Below are 22678 nucleotides of genomic sequence, written 5' to 3'. Positions count from 1 at the left end.
AGGCATTTTGGTCTCCATTCCTCTAATGAGATTGTGCAATAGAAGCTACAGATTAGAATCTCCTGAAGCATCTGAAAAAAGAAAAACAGTGCTGGGGATGGGAGTCCTACCTCCAGAGATTCTGATGTACTTTTTCGGCATTGGTATTATTAATAGTATTATTTTTTTTAATTGTCTCTACCCACAAAAATGGGGCCATGATAACTGCCTGCTTGAAGAGGATGTGCCCTGTATTCGTTTCTACTGCTGCATAACAAACTAAACAAATAAATTAACAAATAAAAATAGGCAAATTTAGCAGCTTAAAACAATACTCATTTGTTAGCTCATAGTTTTGGAGCTCAGGAGGTGGGGTGGATGCACCTGTGTTCTCTGCTCAAGGTTTACAAGACCCAAATCAAGGTATCAGGTCGGTTGGACTCCTATCTGAAGTCTCTAGGGAAGAATCCATTTCCAGGCTCATCCAGACTGTTGGCAGAATCCAGTTCCTTATGACATCCGGCTGAGGTCCATGTCCCTTGCTGGCTGGGTGCCTGTCAGGGGCCCTATCTACCTTCAAATAAGTAACCGGAGGGTTGCGTATTTTTCATGCCTGGAGTCACTCTGAGTTCCTCTTCTGCCCTCTTTTGCTTCCAGCTGGAGAAAAATTCTTGATTAGATTAGGCCCACTTGGATAATCTTCCCTTTCTAAGGTCAACTGTGCCTTCTAACAGGACACAATCACAGGAGAACTGTCTTACCACATTCACAGGTTCAGGGGATTATGGTACAGACTTTGAGGGCCATTTCTAGAAATCCTGTCTACCATATACCACGAGCATCCAGACAAGTGCCTGGCACATAGCAGGTCCTCAAACCATAGTTGCTAAATGGAATGGAATGGAATGGAATTGTCACTTTGCTGTGGCAAAGGAAGAGAAGGCATAGATAATCAAAGACTGGCTGATCAATAGGTCATTTATCATTTAATTGAATCTAGGCAGATATTCTTTTTTAAAACTTTTAACTGGAGTATAAAACACTCACACACACTCTCTCTTCCACAAACCACACACATACAGCCATATACATTTTCACAAACATTATACACATGTGTGAACAGCACAAGCTCAACAATCAGAATATTCCTAGCACCTCCTGCGTATGGCGCTAATGTCATAGATTAGTTTTGTCTATTTTTTGAACTTTACATAAATGGGATCACATAACATGTACTTCTTTTTGTCTGGCTTTTTTTGTTCAACATTCTGTGTATGTGGTAAGTAGTCTCTAAGATGCCCCCCAATGATCCCCACCACCTGGTATTCATGGCCTTGTCTAATCCCCTCCCCTTGAATAACCTGCATCTAACTAATAGAATACAGTAACTGCTATGATTAGGTTACAAAGGGTGGTGACTGCCATCTGACTAGCAGACTCTATTGCTTTCTTGGCTTGCATGCTTTGGTGAAGCAGGCTGCCATGTTGGAGAGGCCTTTATGGCAAAGTACTGAGGATGGCCTCTGGCCAACAGCCAGCAAGGAAGTGAGACCCTCTGTCCAACAGTCTGTAAGGAACTGAAATCTACCAACAACCATGTGAACTTGGAAGCTGATCCATCCCTGCTTGAGCCTTCAGATGACTTCAGGCCAGCCAATACCTTGATTGTAGCTTGTAAAAGACCCTGAAGCAGAGGTCCCAGTTAAGCTGTGCCCAAATTTCTGTCCCACAGACACTGAGATTACAGATGGGTGTTATAGAGTGAACTCAGAAAGAGAAAAACAAATATTGTATATTAATGCATATATGTGGAATCTAGAAAAATGGTATAGATGATCTCATCTGCAAAGCAGAAACAGAAACACAGATGTAGAGAACAAATGTATGGATACCAAGGGGGAAGCGGGGTGGCAGGAATTGGGAGTATGGATACCAAATGTATGGATACCAAGGAGAGGGCGGGTGGCAGGAATTGGGAGATTGGGATAGACATATATACACTATTGATACTATGTATAAAATAGATAACTAATGAGAACATGCTGTATAGCACAGGGAACGCTACTTACTTAATGCACTGTGGTGACCTAAATGGGAATGAAATTAAAAAAAAGAGGGGATGTATGTATATGTATAGCCGATTCATTTAGCTGTACAGAAGAAACTAACACAACACTGTAAAGCAACTATACTCCAACAAAAATTAATTAAAAAGATATATGGGATATGCAGAATATAGGAAAATAGTACAAATTAACCAGTTTGCAAGGCAGAAATAGAAACACAAATGTCGAGAACAAACATACGGACACCAAGTGGGGAAAGCGGTAGGGGGGGTGGTGGAGGGGGAGTGAATTGGGAGATTGGGAGTGGCATACACACGCTACTAATAAGAAAAAAATATCAAGTTGTACACTTTAAATATATGCCATTTATTGTATGTCGATTGTATCGCAATAAAAGTTCTTAAAGAAAAAAAATATGGGTGTTGTTTTAAGCCACTAAATTTCAGGGTGATTTGTTACCAGCAATAGATAACTAATACACATGGTTCATCCACCTTGTTGTATACGGATGTAATGCATTCATTCTCATTACTTTATAGTAGTCTTTGGCACACTATTTTTTCTGTAAAGGGCCAGACAGGAAATATTTTAGACTTTGCAGGCTGAAAGGCAAAACTGAAGATATCATGTAGGTACCTCTATACAATTTTCACACGTTGCAAAATATTATGCTTCTTTGGATTTTTTACATTTACAAATGTAAAAACTCATAGCTTATGAGCCATACAATGATAGGCGGTGGGCCACATTTTGTCTTGGGGCCACAGTTTGCTGATGCCTGCCATACAGGATACCATAATTCACGGATCCCATCCATGCTGATGAACACTTGGGTTGCTTCCAGTCTGTAGCTATTATAGATAATGCAGCCATGAACATTCCTAGATGTCTTCTGAAGAAAGATGTGTATGTATATCTGTTTGGTACATACCTAGGAGCAGATCTGCTGGGTCACAGGATAAGGATATATTCAGCTTAACATACCAAATGGTTTTTCCAAAGTGGTTGTATCAATTTACACAATACCGCAGTATATATGAGCTCTTACTGCTCCACAATCTTGCCAAGAGTTGGTATTTTCTGTCTCTTTTCTTTTGGCCGTTCTAATGGGAACTGTTTTTTGTTTTGTTTTGTTTTAAAGGTTCCCAGGTATTGTTAACATTCAGCCAGGATTGAAAACCCCTGCTTAACTGCTGCTTCTCCTTTATTAGGTTGAAGCACATGAAACTGCTCTACATATAGGTTTTAAAAAAGTTTGGCTATTTCATGTGGTTAAACTAATATTTCCTTCCTTCCCATCTTATTTACATTCATGCTAAAAATGAAACCCAAACTGAAATGCACATCAGTTGTGAAAGATCTTAAAGAGTGGAGTTGAAGTTTTTTCATTAAAAATGGATTTCAGTGACACTTAATATCACCCATATCCTTAAAAGCTTGAAAACAGACCAAGGTTGTAGGCTCATTGCAGAGTAGAATCACCTGTGGTTTTTTGGTTTTGTTTTTATTTTTATTTATTTTTTGTTTGTTTGATTGTTTGTTTTGGCCTGGTGGTTTGTAGGATCTTAGTTCCTCAATCAGGGATGGAACGTGGGCCCTTGGCAGTGAAAGCTCACAGTCCTAATCACTGGGCCACCAGGGAATTCCCTCACCTGTGGGTTTTTAAGACTTTTTTTTGTGTGTGTCCTTATCCAACCCTCAGAAGCCTTGATTCTATGAGACTAAGGTGAGGCTAAGAATGTGTGTTTGTAAAAGGCTGATGCACTGACAAGGCTAAGAAATGTTGATATTACCTGTCCCATGGCTTTCTTTACATTTATTCAATCTAAAGAAAGACTTAACAGTTTGGTGATTGTATATACTTGGGAGAGAAGCACCTGGATTTTATTTCCTTATGGATTTTGGAATGCTGTCCTGCATATCAGGTTGGAAAAATTATTTTGCCCATGGCAAGCTTGGCTCACTGAACAGGACTCTCTCTACTGTACCAAAGATGGAAGGCTTGGGTTTGAACTTCATACAGCTCTATAAACTCAGAGGTAAAGTATCACCAAGAGCATTTACTGGTTACATGTATTTTTAAAAGTACCCAGACACAGCCATATTACCAATAGGAGGACTAAGCACATACTTGGTGACTATAAAAACAGGTGTGCACATACACACTCAGAAACAAAATTATTCAGTGTTTAACAAAAATTATGACCAACAGGGACAAAGAAAATCTAAGTAGTCATCATGATGGGAAGAATCGAATCCTTGAATTTCCTTAGAGTTATTTTCCAGAGTAATATCTTTAAAAATTAAATATGGAGGAGGGGGCAGAAGAGCTGGGGTCTGGATGGAAGTGGTACCATATGCAATTCTGAGCTCAAGACCTTTAAATATCTTACTGCAGTCCTGTGTCAGTTCTGTTCCCAAGGCCATTCCCTCACCTCTACCATCTACAACTGCATCTGTATTTCCACACGTTGAATGAAAAAAAAAAAAAGTCTGGGAACTTCATTTTTATCACTATTTACCTGTTCTGCAATTCTACTGCCTTCCGCGTGATTCTTTTTCCTGTCTGCATATAGCACTTCCAGCACCTGGAGTTAGGACATAAGTTCTTAAGGTGAAAGAACACTCTCAGGTGCTGTTAGTTACTAGGCCTCCTCACAGACCGCCAAGGGGCTCCCAGGCCAACTACCCTGAAAGCCTCCTACCTTGCAAGTCACACAGGTTTCCGTCATCTGACATCCTCAGGAGGAATCCTGGTTCCCAGATTAGAGGTGATACCTGTTCGGTATTTTTAAGCCATCCTCCATCCCTAAGCTAAGGTTTAGCCACCGGAATCACCTGGAGGATCAGAATACAGCTGTATCACCTGGCAAGATTCTCCCTGGCCCACCTCCCGGGTCTCAGAGGAACGAGCTTCAACCGCACCCTGTGCAGCGGCTCTCTGGGCCAGGCGGAAAAGCACAGCCGGCCGGTGGCTCTGCTCCCTCTCTAACTGGGTGGCCAAGGAGGCCAAAGATAAGCCCAGAAGGTCACACCACGAACCCCGCCGCATCCTGCCTCCCGCGCGAGCCCTGCCAGGTGCTTACCCTCTTCTAATCAACAGGGAAGATCTCAATCACGGGTCTCAACTCCTGGCGCGGAACGAAACCCAGCGCACGGCATCTTGGGAAACGTAGTCCCAGATACCTCCCAGGGTCCCCAGGTCCACTCTTGAGACACCCCCCGACCCCTCGCCCCCAAGAGGGATTTCTCTGCCTGTGCATGATGAAGCCGGAGCTGCCATCCCAGTGTGGAGGCGGGGCCGCGCCCTTCGCAGGACTCAGGGTGCTCTACCGGGTCGGAGGAAGGAGAGGAAACTACAATTCCCAGGCTGCTCTGCGCCGAGCCGGGAGCCGGCAGCCTCGCTTTGCGTGACCGCGGCAGGTTGGTCCTGGAGCAGATGAGCGCAGAATATTTAGGCGAAAGCGCGAGGAGGGGGGGAGTGCGGGGCAGGAGGAGTATCTCGGCCAAGAAAATTATGCATGCGTTAGGGAAGCTCTGAGAGAATGGCTGTGGAAGGTAAGGGACGCTTGGGCATTTTAAGCTCCCTCTTAACCCGCGCACCCCAATACACACATCACCGATGAAGCTTGGGGAACGTGGGGAGGAAAGGAGAGGGGGTGGTGGCGAGCGGGCCCGTTCCTCTTACCTCTTGGCACTCACCTGAACCACGGGAGGCCAGGAGGCGCTTTATTCAGTTGCTTTGGGAAGACATGTAGATGCGCAGGACTCTAGGGTTGGAGGCGAAGTGTCCCTAATGCGAAACGATGTGCTGGAAATGGGGGGAAAAGCCGGAGAGACCGCCTGGAGGTCTCAGCCCCGAGGTGCCCTTTTCGCTGCCGCATCCCGCCAGGGCGGGCTCGGTGGCCTCGAGGTTGGGGATGCTCGCTTTGCCCCCCACACGTGGGAGAGGACCCTCGCCAGGTGCGTCATCGGGAAGCATGGACTGCCGTTGGGTCGAGGGCCCCTCGTCGTGTGTACCCAGCAGCGACAGCAGCAGCCGTACCCAGAGGGTGGAGGTGTCCCCACACCTGTCTCTGTTTATACAACCCTCCCGAGGTTAGCAAAGTTTGGAGAAACGAAACGGAATCAGCCAGGGATAAGGACAACCAGCCTCTTCCATTGAGGTGAATCCTTTTCTTGGAAGCCCACCTTCTTTCCTCCTATAATTTTGGCCTTTGGCTTTGCAGTTTGGGCTCAATGAGCCTGCCTCCTTTGAACTTCCTGGTTGAAAGCGGGGGACAGGCGTTTTTATGGGATCCCAAGTTTTCATTTCAGATTCTCTCACCTTGCAAGACTGGCTTTCTTGTTGAGGGTAGTTTCTGGGGGAAAATATGTGGGCCAGACCTGTTTGTGATGTCAAACGAGCAAACTGTGCCTGAATGATAAAATGAAATGCTATGGGACTAAACGGGAGCCAAGTTCACCTACAGAGGTATGGTTGCTATGTGTGGCTCAGGTTAGAGGGGAAACGGGGGTGGGAAAAAGAGGGCATGCCTGCCAGCTGCAACAGGCTCCTTGCCAAGGGGAAATGAGCCTGTTCCTTGTGGTTCCTTCTTGCACTCAGGCTCCAAGGGCTTGCTGGCGTCTCTCTCCCTTCCCTGCCCCAGGTGAGAGCAACTGAACTAATATGACTCTTGCTCTCTTTGTAATTACTTAACGTGAAGTGGCAACAACCCAGCCCTGTGGTCAGTGCCCACTAACTCAGGAGACTTACTTTTCAGCTGTTTCAGGTTCAGAGATCCCCAGCTGGGCGTTCCTATCCACCTACCTTTAATATACTTAAATATTTGGCTTTTAAATTTATACATATGTATATATAAATTTATACACACATATATAAATCTCATACATATGGCTTTGAAGAAACAAATAACCAAAGTTTTCTTTTCAGTGCACAAATAATCATAGGATGAGAATCTGGCTTTTTGCATTGTTACAGTTGATAATAACTGAGACAAGACTTTAGATGGGAAAAAAAAATAACCAAGATAAAGTTCATTCTGAGCTTGAGGCCAAGGGCAAGTTGACCTACTGGCACCTCTCTACCTCACCCCTCAGACGACATTATCTCTTCTCTTCCCCACTCTTATGTGTCCTCAAATGAAGGGCACTCCCGCTGGTTGCCATTCCATGGCGTACTTGAAAACAATTTCCTGCTTGCTGGAAGAAGTATAGAATTAGTCACATTTCTTGTCTGATGGGTTATTATACCAGTGAAGCCAGACCTTACAAAAACAAAGGCTTTCAAAGGAAGTATGCCTGGACTGTGGAGAGCTTATTTTATTTTCTAGTGACTTGTTTGGTTAAAGTGCCTGTCTAGTCAACAGGAGATCCTGAGTTTGAATCACAGTGAGGCCCCAACTTGAAGAATAAAGGGAGTATTTTAAACTTTGGCTGCAAATATTCCTATCTCTGGTCTTTACAAAGGCAGTTTTCTTGGTTTGAACTTGGCCCTTCCTGGCTAATCTCACTTGGTCTTTCAAGGCTCAGGGAAAACTTTACCTCCTCTGGGATCCTGTCTCAACCCTCCCTTCCCTCTGTCTTCTGAGTGCTCCGCCCTGCCTATGGGAAGTGCCTCTTGCATGACGTCTCCTTAGCACCTATGCTTACATCTATCCGAACACTTGCCATGCTTAATGTCTCTCACTTGACTCTAAGACTACAACCCCTTGGGAGAGGGACTGTGTACTCTTTGACTTTATACTCCCAGCCAGTAGTATACTACCTGACCCATGATCGGTACTCAATAAATGCTCATGAAATGCATGAGAAATAAATCCATGGAACTTTTGTAACTGACTCCATAAGGGTGCAGGGGGCTTTCTTACAAGCCCAAATGCCGTAAAATAAGGGAGTTTTGAGAGGTTTGAAGGCAGTGGCTCTCATCTGAGGAGGACATTGTTCTCCTAGGGCATGTTTGAGATATGCAGGGGCTGCTATTGATATTTTCTGCTCATGAGCCTAGGATGCTGAGAGTCCTGTAGTGCGTGGCCATCTCATACAAAACTCCCAACCCAAGACCAAGGAACAACCAGTTTCCCCAAGCTTGCTGAGAAATGCTGATTTAGAGAATAAGGAATTTTGCCAGAGGAGATAGAATAGGATATATAATATGTTACTTACCATCTGATGTTTAGTTTCTACATCTGGAAAAAATGGGCATACTACTGTTTAGGTCCCACTAAAGTTGTGAAGACTAAATAAAGGAAAGAGCTTAAGGGTGCCTAGAACATGGATTCTCAGTAAGTGTTATTTGTGTACCCTCCCATCCTTCTCCTTTAAAAAAAAGCGATGCTGTTTGGAACCTTTTTTGTATCCTGAATTTTCACTTATTCGTGCCAATCTTTGTGAGTAGTAACAGATTAGAAGGTTTTTTGCTTACAGTGCATAACCTGTTTTCTTAAGTAAGCTTGAACTTGCGAAAGTGTTAAGAGCAAGTAGGAGGCTCATTCATTTTATGGAACTTGTAGCTTTGAGTCTAACATGAAAAAGAGGTGCCCTGTGTTGATTTTATGGCTGCCCTGGGGTTAGGTTTTCTTCGAATTAATTACAGCATCTTATGTCTACTCCCTAATCTGGTTGTGACCCAAGCCTTACATTTATGGGCAGCTTAAAGCTGTGCTTTCCAGCCACAGAACACGTTGTGGTCTGCGTTTAGGTTAAAATTGTATTGGCATCCATTGTCTCCTTTAAAAAAAAACATTGTAAGAAATTACTCCGAATAGCCGGAGAACGAGGACCTCTAGAAAGGAGGTAGCCTGGAGAAACCAAGAGTAATCCATTCTCCATGGACAGACTATAGAGACAGGTGTGTCTATTGAGGTGCTGTTTTCTAACATTAATGGGTTGCAGGGAGAGGGAAAAAGTAGATTCATCAGGCATAGTATTGTATTCACCTCTGTTTTCCAAGATTGGTGCTTGGCACTTAGGCAGACCTCAGTGATTGCGTCACGCGTGAAGTATAAATGCCCCCAGAGCAAGAGAAGGCTTTTTCTACTCTTGGTCCCCATTTCCTCTCCTCCTTGCTTCATCCTCAGCTGTATAAGAAAAATGGAGTGGATAAATATTGTACATAGTGTTTCTATTCCAGATCTAATAGAATAACAGCTCTTCTTCCATGGCAGAAAGATGAGTCCTGATATTCACCACCCCTCCAGAAAGGTTTCCAGTGGAGAGCTGTGTGCTCTAAATGACATGAGGCTAGGGGAGCCACATTTTCCATCCAGAGTGAACAAACTGGCTTAGCAAATGGCCTCTGATTATTCAGTGCTCAAGTTCTATAGTTTTTCTCCTGTAGAAAAGAGTAGCAAAACTACCCGTCACCAAAATATTGTAAGGGTAAGTCATCATAACAATGGCTGGGGAAAAACGGGGGAAACAAGATGGTCTGAACCTCATGGCAAAGAGAAGCAGTTGTAAACGATGACTCTGTACCCTGCTGGCATTCAGAACTGAGTCACAATCACCATGGGAGATAAAGATGTCATCTTGATTACAAGGGTCCAGGGGTTATTTTTTCTGACTTTCGGCTGGATGATAAAGTGAACTTGCTACTACTATACCCCAGCAGTGAGTTTACCGCTTGCAGTAGTGCCTGCCTCTGTAACACTGGCAGCCTGGACAGCAGAGAGAAGCTGGGCTCCTGCAGCAGGCACCTGGGACCCAGAGGGAGAGAGGCCCGAACTATGGGTGCATGTTCCCTCTCCCAGGCTTGCATGTCACTGCTCGTCTTTTCCTTGCTAGAGCAGAGCCCGTAGAGTAGAGAGAGACCAACAGTGCCATCCTCTTGGATTGCCCCCCATGACACAGGAAGCAAGGAGGTAAATAGCTCTCCTGGTGCTAGCTCGCCTCCAGTTTTTTCTAACTGCATTTCCATGTTGAGAACATAGTTTACGTGTGGTTCTACTTGGTGGTGCTTTCTGAGGGCAGGCGCGGGTGCCTTATGCCTGGCCCATGGTAGACTGCGTGAAGTTTGTTGAACAAACAAATTGATGAATGAATAGCAGACCAAATGAATGAATGGGTTGGCTCATGAGTGCTTCTGATTTCTGTGGTAGCCCCCGTGCACCCTTCAAAGAGAACTCCCAGCTGTGTTCATTTTCAGAGTAGATGTTGTGAAAGCAGTGCGATTGTCCACGTGCTTCCCTCATGGCTCCCGGCAGCATCCTGGTGTTAGTGTTCAGCTGCCTGCTACTCGATTCTCTTCCATTTCACTTTTCACCAAGTGTCTTTTGCTCTTTTTTCTAGTATTTATTTTGTCCTCTAGCCCACAAGATCTGACTTTCCTGCAGCAGCAGCTTCTATCCATCACTCTGTTCTAGGACATGAGCTTGGTGAATAAAAAGCCCATCATTGAAAACTCCTGTCCAGTGACTGTGCATGAGGGAGAAGTGGGGCCCCAAGTTCTGCTTCTACACTTGCTGAGGCAAGAGTTCCTGCCCCTCCCAGCTCTTCCTCTTAACCTCTAACTGGTTCAGACAGGGCTTCTGTCTAATCCTGCTGTTACCTGGCCCCACCCTTGTTAATTCTTTTCAGGCCACCCTTCTTTGTCTATCTTGCTGTGCTCTTAGGCCAGGAGGAACCAGGGCTGGTGCTAACAAGGGGGAGATGGTGTAGAACCTCTGCCAGTGTAGCATGCTCCGTAAGGCTGAGTGAGTCACAGTAGATGCTGTGGGGACACATCACAGGAGGGACAGCTGGGGATCTGAAACCTGTGCCTGAACCCTGGGGAGTGAGCATTAGATGTTGCGCTTTTAATGAATCAGGAGAAAGAAAAGAAAATTGCAAACTCTCCTTCCCTGGCATTCAGGCAGGTTTTGTATTTGCTATCGATAAGCAGGAGAGCACTGCTTGTGTGCAAGGAACTTGACTAGATTCAGGGGGCAGTTGATAAAGAAGGAAGCTTAGCCTTCCTCTGCCTCCACTTTGCTGGAGACAGAGATTCAGATTAGGCTGGATGATATCAGTGCTAAATAAAAGTACAAGCAACATAACGTGGGAGGTCTGAGAACAAATGGAGCATTTAGTTCAGCTGGACGGGATAGGATGGCCTAACCAAGGGAATAGCATTTGAGTAAGCTGTTAAGTACAATGTGATGGGTGGGGAATGGGGGAAGGGCATAGAACAGAGGGCTTATGTGGAATGTGTGCTACCTAATGGATTTTCCCCTGCCCAAGCCCTGGTTGTGGTTGTTCAGCCCTCTATGGGCAGGAAAGTGAATGAGGATGCTCCTGTCATGTCTGGTACATTCCTTTTCCTATGGGCTTGATTGTCTGCTCGGCCAGATCTCCAGCACTCCCCGCAGCCCAGTTGGATCTTGCCTGCGGTCCTTTTGTAACCACAAGAGCAAGCAAGGAAAGCTGTTCTCCTGTAAATCAAGCTGATTCCTCCTCAATTTTCTGATATGGATGTAGCAGCACTACCAGCACAGAGCTGGCTCATGAGAGCAAACTTGGCTATATTTAGTCTGATTTTTCTAAAGCGTGGGTGCAAGAAGCTGCTCGTATAGCTTGCCTCCCAAGGGAAGAGCACACAGGGGTGGCAGTTGTCAGGTGACAGGGGCAGCCACTGCCTTCTTTCTGCAGTCTTTTTCCAAGGGCACCTGGGACTGAGAGGAGCCAGCTGGCAAGTTTAATACCTTTGCTTCTCATCTGTTCTTCGTGCTCTAGCAGGGGTTTGGTGCTATTCTGTCCCGTAAATACCAAGCCTTCAGAGATCTGATGTTTGTGGATTGGCCGTGGGTGCAGAATGGGCTCAGGCATGCTGGTGCCTCACCATGGGGGCTGTAGCACGCACAGTGCTGTCTTTAAACGTATAAGCGCTGCAGGCAGTTTTGGTGCGAGCCCCAGCCCTGCTGAGGACCTGCTCTGTGAGCGTGAGCAGCTCTGAGACGCCTCTGCTCATGCGTCAAATGGGGATATTACTAGTAATGACCCCACAGGCATGTTGAGAGGGTTCATCAGTATCAAAGCTCTTAGGACTTGGTTTGGTAGTTGCTCAATAACAGTAAGTAAACATTTGACAAGATGATGGTGATGGCGCTGTCTCTCCTTGTCTTCCTGCCACATTTAAGAAAGCATCTAAGCCATGGGACTTCTCTGGTGGTCCAGTGGTTAAGACTTTGTGCTTCCACTGCAGCGGGCGCAGGTTCAGTCCCTGGTTGGGGAACTAGGATCCCATGTGCCACATGGCGTGGCCAAAAAAAAAGCATCTAAGCCATTTTTTATGGCCGTGTGGTCATACAGTGTCTGGTATAATGGTAGTTGCTAATAAAGAAACGGAGATCCTCAGAGTTGGGGTAAGACCAACAAAATATAACGTGCAAAATAAAAGCCCTCCTCACTTTTAAGTGTAGTATTTGATGTATTCATCCCGTAATGCCCTAAAGTTATGAGGTAACAGCGAGAAGTAAAAGTGATAATATGAGTGTATTTATTCATTAGAGACTCAACACTCAAATAATCTCTCCCCACCAAAAATTTACTTTTCACTTAACACCCGCAATTTTGTAGGTCAGGCTCTCTTAGGTGGCCTGATAATTACCCAGTCATACAATGTGTATGTAAACTGACTGCAAAGAGAAATTTCAGATCATGCAAAAAGAGGAAAACATTTCATGGACTCTGTGAAAGTGACATTGGAAAACTGACGGAATCACAGAGCTGCGACCCAATTAAGATTTGGCTGAGTTAGGCCAGGTAACCATTAAAGAAGAGAAAATTGACCTAAGGCACTGTTCTGGTAGGAACCAAAGAAAAATATTAAACCACCTAAGGATTAGGAGAAGTCTTTGGTGAAAAGTGATGCCCTGAAATTTAATACTTTGGGGAAAAAATGATCTCCTTTATAAATGGACTGTGAAAAGTCAAACATGAAATGAAAAATGTTTTGTCCCACTGACATACATCTTGTTACAGGAATTATGTAACAAACGATTTTCTTTGTTGTGGTTCTAAGAGTTAACATACATTTACAGCTATAAGTTTGGTTAAATGGGAGATAAACTTGTCAGTTTCTCCGTCAAGATAAAGTATCATTCAGACTGTTTCACTATTAAGTTTTGAAACTTGAGTCCCTATTTCAAGATTTTTCTCCATGTTCTATATTAGTTCTTTAAAAAATTTAAAATTCAGGTTATTTAAGTATAATTTACATTTAGTAAAAGTTACCTTTTTGTAGTTCTTTGAGTTTTGGCAAATGTATACAGTGTATTCAGTCTTGTAACCACCAAGACAATCAAGTTCAATTTCTATACCCCAAAAAGTGTTCTTGTGCTCTTTAGTTACCCTTTACTCTGTTCACAGCTCCTGACACACACTGCTCTGAATTGTCTCTATACATCTGCCTTTTCCAGAAAGTTATATATCATATACCATGTTGCCATTTGAGTCTGAATTCTTTCACTGAGTGTAATTCATTTGAATTCATGCATGTTGTTGCATGTATCGATCATTCAGTCCTTTTAACTGATGAGTCATATTCCATTGAATGGATGTACCGCAGTTTATTCACCAGTTGTACATTTGGATTGTTTCCAGTTTGGGGTAATTATGAAGAAATCATTATCAACAGTTGCATGCAGGTTTTCATGTGAACACATTTAATTCTCTTGTATTAATAGCTAGGGGTGGAATTTTGGAGTCATAATGTGTTTTAACTTTATAAAAAACTGTCAGGCTATCTTCTAAAGTTACTGTGTCTCACATGCATTTTTCTCAATTTGAATTCTTTCCTCTACTGATTCTCTTCTGGTAATGATGGCCTCACAAGAATAAGAGAATTACACTAATGGGGACTAAGCAGGCAGTTGGATGGGATTAGAAGGAGACAGTTTTCCAGAAGTGGGTTCTTTGAGCTGTATTACAGAAGCGCATGCAAGTGTAGGAATGGCAAATGTATACCCTGGTTTCCAGGTTAGTCCAGACTTCAAGAATGGGTATAGCCTAGAAATACCACTGGTCTTGCATCCAAAAGAAAGCTGGGTGAATTCCCTTTTATAATACAAAGTAACAGGAATTTGCCATCAAGTTTTGGATATTGATTTTTTTTTTTTTTTTGGTATTTTGGAAAAACAGATACAGAAAGCAGCCTAGATGAGGGAGGGCTTACCTTTGTAGGAAAATTGGGTAAGAACATGAAGACAAAAAAGGGAAGACCATGTGTGAGAGGCCATGGAAAGTGTTTAAATACTGGAGTGGGAAATACTTGCCTGTCCCTGGAAGGAATTGGTCTTGCCTGCCAAGGGAAGTTGCCAGTGGAGCCAAGGACTCCATTTTATGAAGCCTAAGAAAAGGCTAGTTGACTCAACGTCCAGAGTGATTTAAATTTTGAGTGTGGCAGGGACCTGGCTTGTTTTGTGCCTGTGTGTGATTCTGATTGAGAACTGGGTCATGAGCTCTCCCTTTATACATTGCAGGTGAACCAAGGCAGTACTCCCAAAGACCACATTTTGCTCAGCCATAAATTGGGTAGAGAGCCTGATAACAGAATTGCTTCCAAATGCAAAAGATGTCTTGGAGGTATAATTTGGGTATGGACACACTAGGCTTTCCAGGATTTCCCACTAGTGTTTGGGACCGTGGAATGGGATATTTGAATTTGGGTTAGCTACAGAATTCCTATGATACATGGTAGCCTTAATACTGTGCTACCCTGTTTGAGGTTGTAAAATATCAGTTTAGGGCTTTTGTGTTTTTTGTTTGAGAAGGTGCCTGTGCATTACATGGAGGTGAAAATATAATATTAACCAGGCTTCTGTAGATGTACTTTGCACTTGATTTTGTCTGGAGTTGCTAATTGCCTCCATGATGACAGTGATTTATAGGTGGAGGAGAGCGAGCAGCCAGTAGCCAAGGAATGGACATCCAACTCCTGGCCTTGGCTGAGTCATCACACTTTTTTCCCCCCACCGTCTCTGAGATTAGCATCAGGTGTGTGCCAGTACATTCTGACGCCTGAGTTCTTACTTTCTGTTTCTTTTCTGCTCTCTGAGAAAACTTAACCACAATGTAAAAAAATAAATGTGCCTGGTTAAACTGTAGGATTACCATTTGGTGTTAAGTCATCTAGGAAATTTAAGTAGATATAGCGTTTACTTCCTTTAGCTTAGAAGTCGAATATTATTCATTTTATTCACAGATATTTATTGAGTATCTAATATGCCAGTCTCCAGCAGAGTTTGATTTCTAGTCCTGTAATACTGTGGATAAGCTTAGGAAAAGCAGGTGTTCTGAAGATAGATCTGCTTAGGTAGTGTTTCCTTTAAGATTCTTCTGGGACACTTGATAACATCCACATTCCTACTGTCCTCCCTTGGATGGTATTTTTTAATAACTTAGAAATGGGGCCTTGAATCTAACACATGGTCTGTGTCATTCTTTTTTTTTTTTTAATTTTTAATTTTTAATTTTTTACAATAAACTGCATATATTTAGAGTGTACAATTTGGTATCCCAATCTCCCAATTCATCCCACCCCCAACCCTCCCCGCTTTCCCCACTTGGTGTCCATGTGCTTGTTCTCTACATCTATGTCTCTATTTCTGCCTTGCAAACCAGTTGATTTGTACCATTTTTATATAGTCCGCATATATGTGTTAATATACGATATTTGTTTCTCTCTTTCTGATTCACTTCACTCTGTATGACAGTCTCTAGGTCCATCCGTGTCTCTATAAATGTCCCAGTTTCATTGCTTTTTACAGCTGAGTAATATTCCATTGTATGTATGTACCACATCTTCTTTATCCATTCATCTGTTGATGGACATTTAGGTTGCTTCCATGTCCTGGCTATTGTAAATAGTGCTGCAGTGAACATTGGAGTGCATGTGTCTTTTTGAATTATGGTGTTCTCTGGGTATATGCCCAGCAGTGGGATTGCTGGGTCATATGGTAGTTATATTTTTAGTTTTGCAAGGCACCTCCATACTGTTTTCCATAGTGACTGTATCAATTTACATTCCCACCAGCAGTGCAAGAGCGTTCCCTTTTTTGCACACCCTCTCCAGCATTTACTGCTTATCGATTTTCTGATGATGCCCATTCTAACCAGTGTGAGGTGATACCTCATAGTAGTTTTGATTTGCATTTCTCTAATAGTAGGTGATGTTGAGCAGCTTTTCATGTGCCTCTTGGCCATCCATATGTCTTCTTTGGAGAAATGCCTATTTAGGTCTTCTGCCCATTTTTTGATTGGGTTCTTTGTTTTTTTGATATTGAGCTGGGTGAACTGTTTATATGTTTTGGAGATTAATCCTTTGTCTGTTGATTCGTTTGCAAATATTTTCTCCCATTTTGAGGGTTGTCTTTTCGTCTTGCTTGTAGTTTCCTTTGCTGTGCAGAAGCTTTGAAGTTTCATTAGGTCCCACTTATTTACTTTTGTTTTTATTTCCATTATTCTAGGGGGTGAATGAAAAAAGATCTTGCTGTGATTTACATCAATGAGTGTTCTTCCTATGTTTTCCTCTAGGAGTTTGAGGAACACTAGTTTCCTCTAGTGTCTAGCCTTACATTTAGGTCTTTTATCCATTTTGAGTTTATTTTTGTGTATGGTGTTAGGAAGTGTTCTAATTTCATTCTTTTACGTATAGCTGTCCAGTTTTCCCAGCACCACTTATTGAAGAGGCTGCCTTTTCTCCACTGTATATCCTTGCCTCCTTTGTCATAGATTAGTTGACCGTAGTTTATCTCTGGGCTTCCTATCCTGTTCCATTGATCTATATTTCTGATTTTGTGCCGGTACCATACTGTCTTGATCACTGTAGCCTTGTAGTATAGCCTGAAGTCAGGAATCCTGATCCTACCAACTCTGTCTTTCCTTCTCAAGATTGCTTTGGCTATTCAGGGTCTTTTGCGTTTCCATAACAAATCGTAAAATTTCTTCTTCTAGTTCTGTGAAAAATGCCATTGGTAATTTGATAGGGATTGCACTGAATCTGTAAATTGCTTTTGGTAATATAGTCATTTTCACAATGTTGATTCTTCCAATCCAAGAACATGGTATGTCCTTCCATCTGTTTGTGTGTTCTTTGATTTCTTTCATTAGTGTCTTATAGTTTTCTGAGTACAGGTCTTTTACCGCCTTGGTAAGGTTTATTCCTAGGTATTTTATTCTTTTGGTTGCAATGGTGAATGGGATTGTTTCCTTAATTTCTCTTTCTGATCTTTCATTGTTGGTGTATAGAAATACAAGAGATTTCTGTGTGTTAATTTTGTATCCTGCAACTTTACCAAATTCATTGTTTAGCTCAAGTAGTTTTCTGGTAGAGTCTTTAGGATTTTCTATGTATAGTATCATGTCATCTGTGAACAGTGACAGTTTTACTTCTTTTCCAATTTGGATTACTTTTATTTCTTTTTCTTCTCCAATTGCTTTGGCAAGTCCTTTCTTTAGGTGTAAGGTTACATTGTTTATTTGGGATTTTTCTTGTTTCTTGAGGTAGGATTGTATTGCTATAAATTTCCCTCTTAGAACTGCTTTTGCTGCATCCCATAGGTTTTGGATCATTGTGTTTTCATTGTCACTTGTCTCTAGGTATTTTTTGATTTCCTCTTTGATTTCTTCAGTGATCTCCTGGTTATTTTGTAGCGTATTGTTTAGCCTCAATGTGTTTGTGTTTTTTACAGTTTTTTTCCTGTAATTGATTTCTAATCCCATAGTGTTGTGGTTGGAAAAGATGCTTGATACGATTTCAATTTTCTTGAATTTACCAAGGCTTGATTTATGACCCAAAATGTGATCTATCCTGGAGAATGTTTCATGTGCACTTGAGAAGAATGTGTAATCTGCTGTTTTTGGGTGTAATGTCCTATAGATATCTATTAAATCAAGGTGATTTATTGTGTCATTTAAAGCTTGTGTTTCCTTACTAATTTTCTGTGTGGATGATTTGTCCATTGGTGTAAGTGGGGTGTTAAAGTCCCCCACTATGATTCTGTTACTGTCGATTTCCTCTTTCATAGTTGTTAGCATTTACCTTATGTATTGAGGTGCTTCTGTATTGGGTGCATATATATTTATAATGGTTATCTCTTCTTCTTGGATGGATCCCTCGATCTTTATGTAGTGTCCTATCTTGTCTCTTGCAACATTTTTTATTTTTAAGATTATTTTATCTGATATGAGTATTGCTACTCCAGCTTTCTTTTGATTTCCATTTGCATGGAATAATTTTTTCCATCCCCTCACTTTCAGTCCGTATGTGTCCCTAGGTCTGAAGTGGGTCTCTTGTAGACAGCATATATATGGGTCTTGTTTTTGTATCCATTCAGCCAGGCTGTATCTTTTGGTTGGTGCATTTAGTCCATTTACATTCAAGGTAATTATCGATATGTATGTTCCTATTATCATTTTCTTAATTGTTTTGGGTTTGTTTTTGTAGGTCCCTTTCTTCTGTTTCCCACTTACAGAAGTTCCTTTAGCATTTGTTGTAGGGCTGGTTTGGTGGTGCTGAATTCTCTTAGCTGTGGCTTGTCTGTAAAGCTTTTGATTTCTCTGTCAAATCTGAATGAGATCCTTGCTGGGTAGAGTATTCTTGGTTATAGATTCTTCCCTTTCATCACTTTAAATATATCATGCCACTCCCTTCTGGCTTGCAGAATTTCTGCTAAGAAATCAGCTGTTAACCTTATGGGAGTTCCCTTGTATGTTATTTGTCATTTTTCCCTTGTTGCTTTTAATAACATTTCTCTGTCTTTAATTTTTGTCAGTTTGACTACTATATGTCTTGGTGTGTTTCTCCTTGGGTTTATCCTGCCTGGGACTCTCTGCACTTCCTGGTCTTGGGTAGCTATTTCCTTTCCCATATTAGGGAAGTTTTCAACTATAATCTCTTCCAATATTTTCTCGGGTCCTTTCTCTCTCTCTTCTCCTCCTGGGACCCCTATAATACGAATGTTGGTGCATTTAACGTTGTCCCAGAGGTCTCTTAGGCTGTCTTCAGTTCTTTTCATTCTTTTTTCTTTATTCTTTTCTGCATCAGTGATGATCACCATTCTGTCTTCCAGGTCACTTTTTCACCCTTCTGCCTCTGTTAACCTGCTATTGGTTCCTTCTAGTGTATTTTTCATTTCAGTTATTGTGTTGCATATCTGTTTGTTTGCTCTTTAATTCTTCTAGGTGTTTGGTAAACATTTCTTGCAGCTTTTCGATCTTTGCATCCAATCTTTTTTCAAAGTCCTGGATCATCTTCACTATCATTATTCTGAATTCTTTTTCTGGAAGAGTGCCTATCTCCTCTTCATTTCTGGTGTTTTATCGTGTCCCTTCATCTGGTACAAAGTCTTTTGCCTTTTCATTTTCTCTGTCTTTCTGTGGCTGTGATTTTCAGTTCCACAAGATGAAATACTGATGGTACTGCTTGATTCTGCTGTCTTCCCTCTTGTGGAGGAAGCTGTCTAGGAAGCTTGTTGGTGTCTCCTGATGGGAGGAACTGATGGTGGGTTGGGCTGGGTGGGTGGAGCTCAGTAAAACTTTACTCTGATTTGGTTGATGGAGCTCAGTGACACTTTAATCTGTTTGTCTGCCAGTGGGTGGGGCTGTGTTCCCAACCTGGTGGTCATTTTGCCTGAGGCGACCCAGCACTGGAGCTCACAGGCTCTTTGGTGGAGCTAATGGTGGACTCTGGAAGGGCTCACGCCAATGAGCACTTCTCAGAACCCCTGCTGCCAGTGCCCCTGTCTTCTTGGTGAGCCACAGCTGCCCCCCACCTCTGCAGGCAGCCCTCCAACACCAGGAGATAGGTCTGGTTCAGTCTCATGTGGGGTCAATTCTCCTTCCCCCTGGATCCTGGTGAGTACACTTTTTTGTGTGCCCTCCAAGAGTGGTGTCTCCGTTTCCCCCAATCCTGTGAAGGTCTTGCAGTCAAATCCTGCTGGCTTTCAAAGTCTGATTCTCTGGGGATTCCTCCTCCTGTTGCTGGACGCCCAGGTTAGGAAGCCTGACGTGGGGCTCAGAACCCTCAGGACTTCTGTGGTATAACTGTTCTCCAGCTTGTGAGTCACCCACCCAGCATTTATGGGATTTGATTTTAATGCGATTGTGCCCCTCCTACCATCTCATTGTGGCTTCTCCTTTGTCTCTGGATGTGGGGTGATTTTTTTTTTGGTGAGTTCCAGTGTCTTTCTGTTGATGGTTGTTCAGCAGTTAGTTGTAATTCCGATGCTCTTGCAAGAGGGAGTGAGCGCACATCCTCCTACTCTGCCATCTTGATTCTTCTCCTGGTCTGTGTCATTCTTAATAAGCATTTTTGGAGATGCTGGTGTGGGGACAGGATTCTTAATCTAAGATCACAAGAGGGGACCGAAGGTCTCATGGAATACTTGAGGCCCTTAAACTATTTGCACAATATGTATGTGGACATTATGTGTATTTTTCATGGGAAAAGGGACTGGGGCTTTCATTCTCTTCTCCAGGGATCAAGGATGAGTATAATGATCTCCATGAGAACATCCATTTGATTTTTTTATTCTGATAAGTATCTAGTGCCTATAACTATGTCTGGCATACAGAAAGCACACAGCTATTTATTGAGTAAGCAAGAGAACTAACATCTTTTTGTTAGTTACTACTGGCTACTCTGAGCCATCCTCTTGATGGCCATTCTCCAAACATTAGTTTTCATAATGCAATAGGATAGGTGGTTTTCCCAGCCAATAGCTGAGAGAGAAGATAGGTCCGGAGAAGATAAGTAATTTCTCCAAGTTCGCACAGCTAATTCATGGTGGAACGGGGCTTTGTTGCCAACTTTGCCATATTCCAGAGTCCATGTTTTTTCACCATCTTGTGTTACTTTCTGGTTTTGTTTCAGTTTGGTAATTTGGTTCTGGTTTATGAGCTGTCTGTTGGAAACATTGATAATTTAAGGGGGGAAAACAGTGTAATAAACAAAACATTGCTTATTTGGGCTCTACAATAGGGAAAACTCTTCCAGGTTTTTAGATCAAATCTCTAGGAAGGCATTTATCTTGATCTTGGCTCTCTACACTTTAGCTTCCCTCTGTGTAAGGAGCCCAAGGTTTTCGAGTTTTTGTCATTGCTGTTTTCCCCTGCGGGCTTCCAAATTCACTTCTGTACCCAGCACAAATTAGTGTGCATTTCTATTTTATTTGGATAATAAATATTCATTGTGCACTTCTAATAAGCACAGCTCTGTGAATGGCATTCACTTAGTGATATAAGAGAATGTAAGGCTATGAACCTTCCCCTCATGGGGCTTACAGTTGCTTCAGATTCAATGCTGGGGTTGTGAATATATCCCAGTAAAAATGGTATGGATATGGCCTAGGTGGGCGGTGTAGAGGGCTCTGCTGTCTCTCATTCAGAGGAGCCACCATGCCCACAGCAATGGCCCTCCCACGGCCCTGGACTCCCCTTTAGAAATTCTTATAGGGTGGTTTTGTTTGTTTGTTTGTTTTAAGGTTTTACTGCTATGGAAAGTTTGATCGTAGCCTGGAGAAACTGAAAAAACAAGCTGGAGTAATAATAAGAACAGGAAAAGAAAGGAACAGAGGAGCAGATGTGAGAAATATTTCATGGGGGGAAAAAGGATGGGACTTGAGATTGTGTAGTTATAGGGTGTGGTAGCCACATAATTGCTCCCAAGTCTTCAGGGACACTCTACTGCCAATAAAATCAATCCCAAACTCCTTAACAGCCAGGGACCTTTCCAGCCTGTCACTGCCTTCCTGCTCCAGGCTGACCTTCCACCCCTTTTCTCCTGGAGCCTTCCCTGATAATTGGGGCACCAGGCGAGCAGCTGTGTGCTGGCTCACCATGCACCTTGAAGCCCTCCCCTGTTTGTGCTGGTCTTCCCATTTCCAAGGCCTTGTTTCCACATGTTCACATGTTGTACTTCTCACTTCCTTCTATGTACATATCTAAGGCAAGCGGATATAGGTGGGTGAGAGAGGGAGATCTCCTGTGAGAATAGCATGACCACCAGGCACCTGCAGTGTTTAAGGGATGAAATAAGGAAGAGGAGGCTGAAGGAGATGGCAAGAAGCAGCCCGTGGAGGTAGGGGTACCATTTCAGAGTGCAGCATCTCGGCATCACCTGATACACTAAGACAGCCAGTGAGACGTGTGCTGAGAAGTGCCTGGGGTGTTGGCATTCTGATGTAATGTGGATTTGTCTTCCCATTTCAATACTTCAAGGGTGTTAAGGAAGCTACTCTTGATGCAAATTATAGAAATGGGAAGAAAATGTATGTAAGTGGAAAGAAGGGAGAAATAGCTATAGAAAGGAGAGATCAAGGTCAAAGAAGTTGGAAGAAGGAAGACAGCATCTAACCTAGATGGGAAGCAGTTCAAAGAAAGCTTCTTTTTTTTTTAAGCTATGAAATATTTGAGAGTATTTATAGACTGTGTGCATCCACCCAGTGGAGAGGGAGATTTTGAAGATACAAAAGATAAAAGAGATAACCATTAGAGCAAGGGCCATCAGGAGTTTAGATGTTTAGATGTATTATTTCTTGGAGAAGGTGTTCTTTCTGGAAGGGGTGGGTGGTATAGGTAAGGAGTGTTGTAACTATGAAATAAAAACATGGCTATTAAAAATATTCATACCTATACTATGTGATAGGCACTGTTCT

General features: G+C 42.7%; 1 protein-coding gene and 1 long non-coding RNA gene across 3 annotated transcripts in view; one reads left to right on the top strand and one right to left on the bottom strand.

The window, feature by feature from the left end:
• LOC130854511 (uncharacterized) overlaps window positions 1-5234 on the bottom strand; it is a 220653-nt gene extending 215419 nt beyond the window's left edge. The window contains exon 1 of one of the 2 annotated variants that reach the window (XR_009054034.1): window positions 5132-5234. This is a non-coding gene — a long non-coding RNA (uncharacterized LOC130854511). Of the gene's footprint in view, window positions 1-4750; window positions 4873-5131 lie in introns of those variants that run through there. The other variant, XR_009054035.1, reaches the window with a different exon arrangement.
• Window positions 5235-5841: 607 nt separating this feature from the next.
• Window positions 5842-22678, top strand: part of SAMD12 (sterile alpha motif domain containing 12) — a 388682-nt gene continuing 371845 nt past the window's right edge. The window contains 2 exon segments of the mRNA XM_057734974.1: window positions 5842-5865; window positions 5867-6008. Coding sequence (XP_057590957.1) covers window positions 5842-5865; window positions 5867-6008 — 166 coding nt within the window.

This window comes from Hippopotamus amphibius, chromosome 5, assembly GCF_030028045.1.
Source record: "Hippopotamus amphibius kiboko isolate mHipAmp2 chromosome 5, mHipAmp2.hap2, whole genome shotgun sequence".
Lineage (NCBI taxonomy): Eukaryota > Metazoa > Chordata > Mammalia > Artiodactyla > Hippopotamidae > Hippopotamus > Hippopotamus amphibius.
Note: the sequence above shows the minus strand (reverse complement) of the source record. Positions and strands in the feature narration are given on the sequence as shown.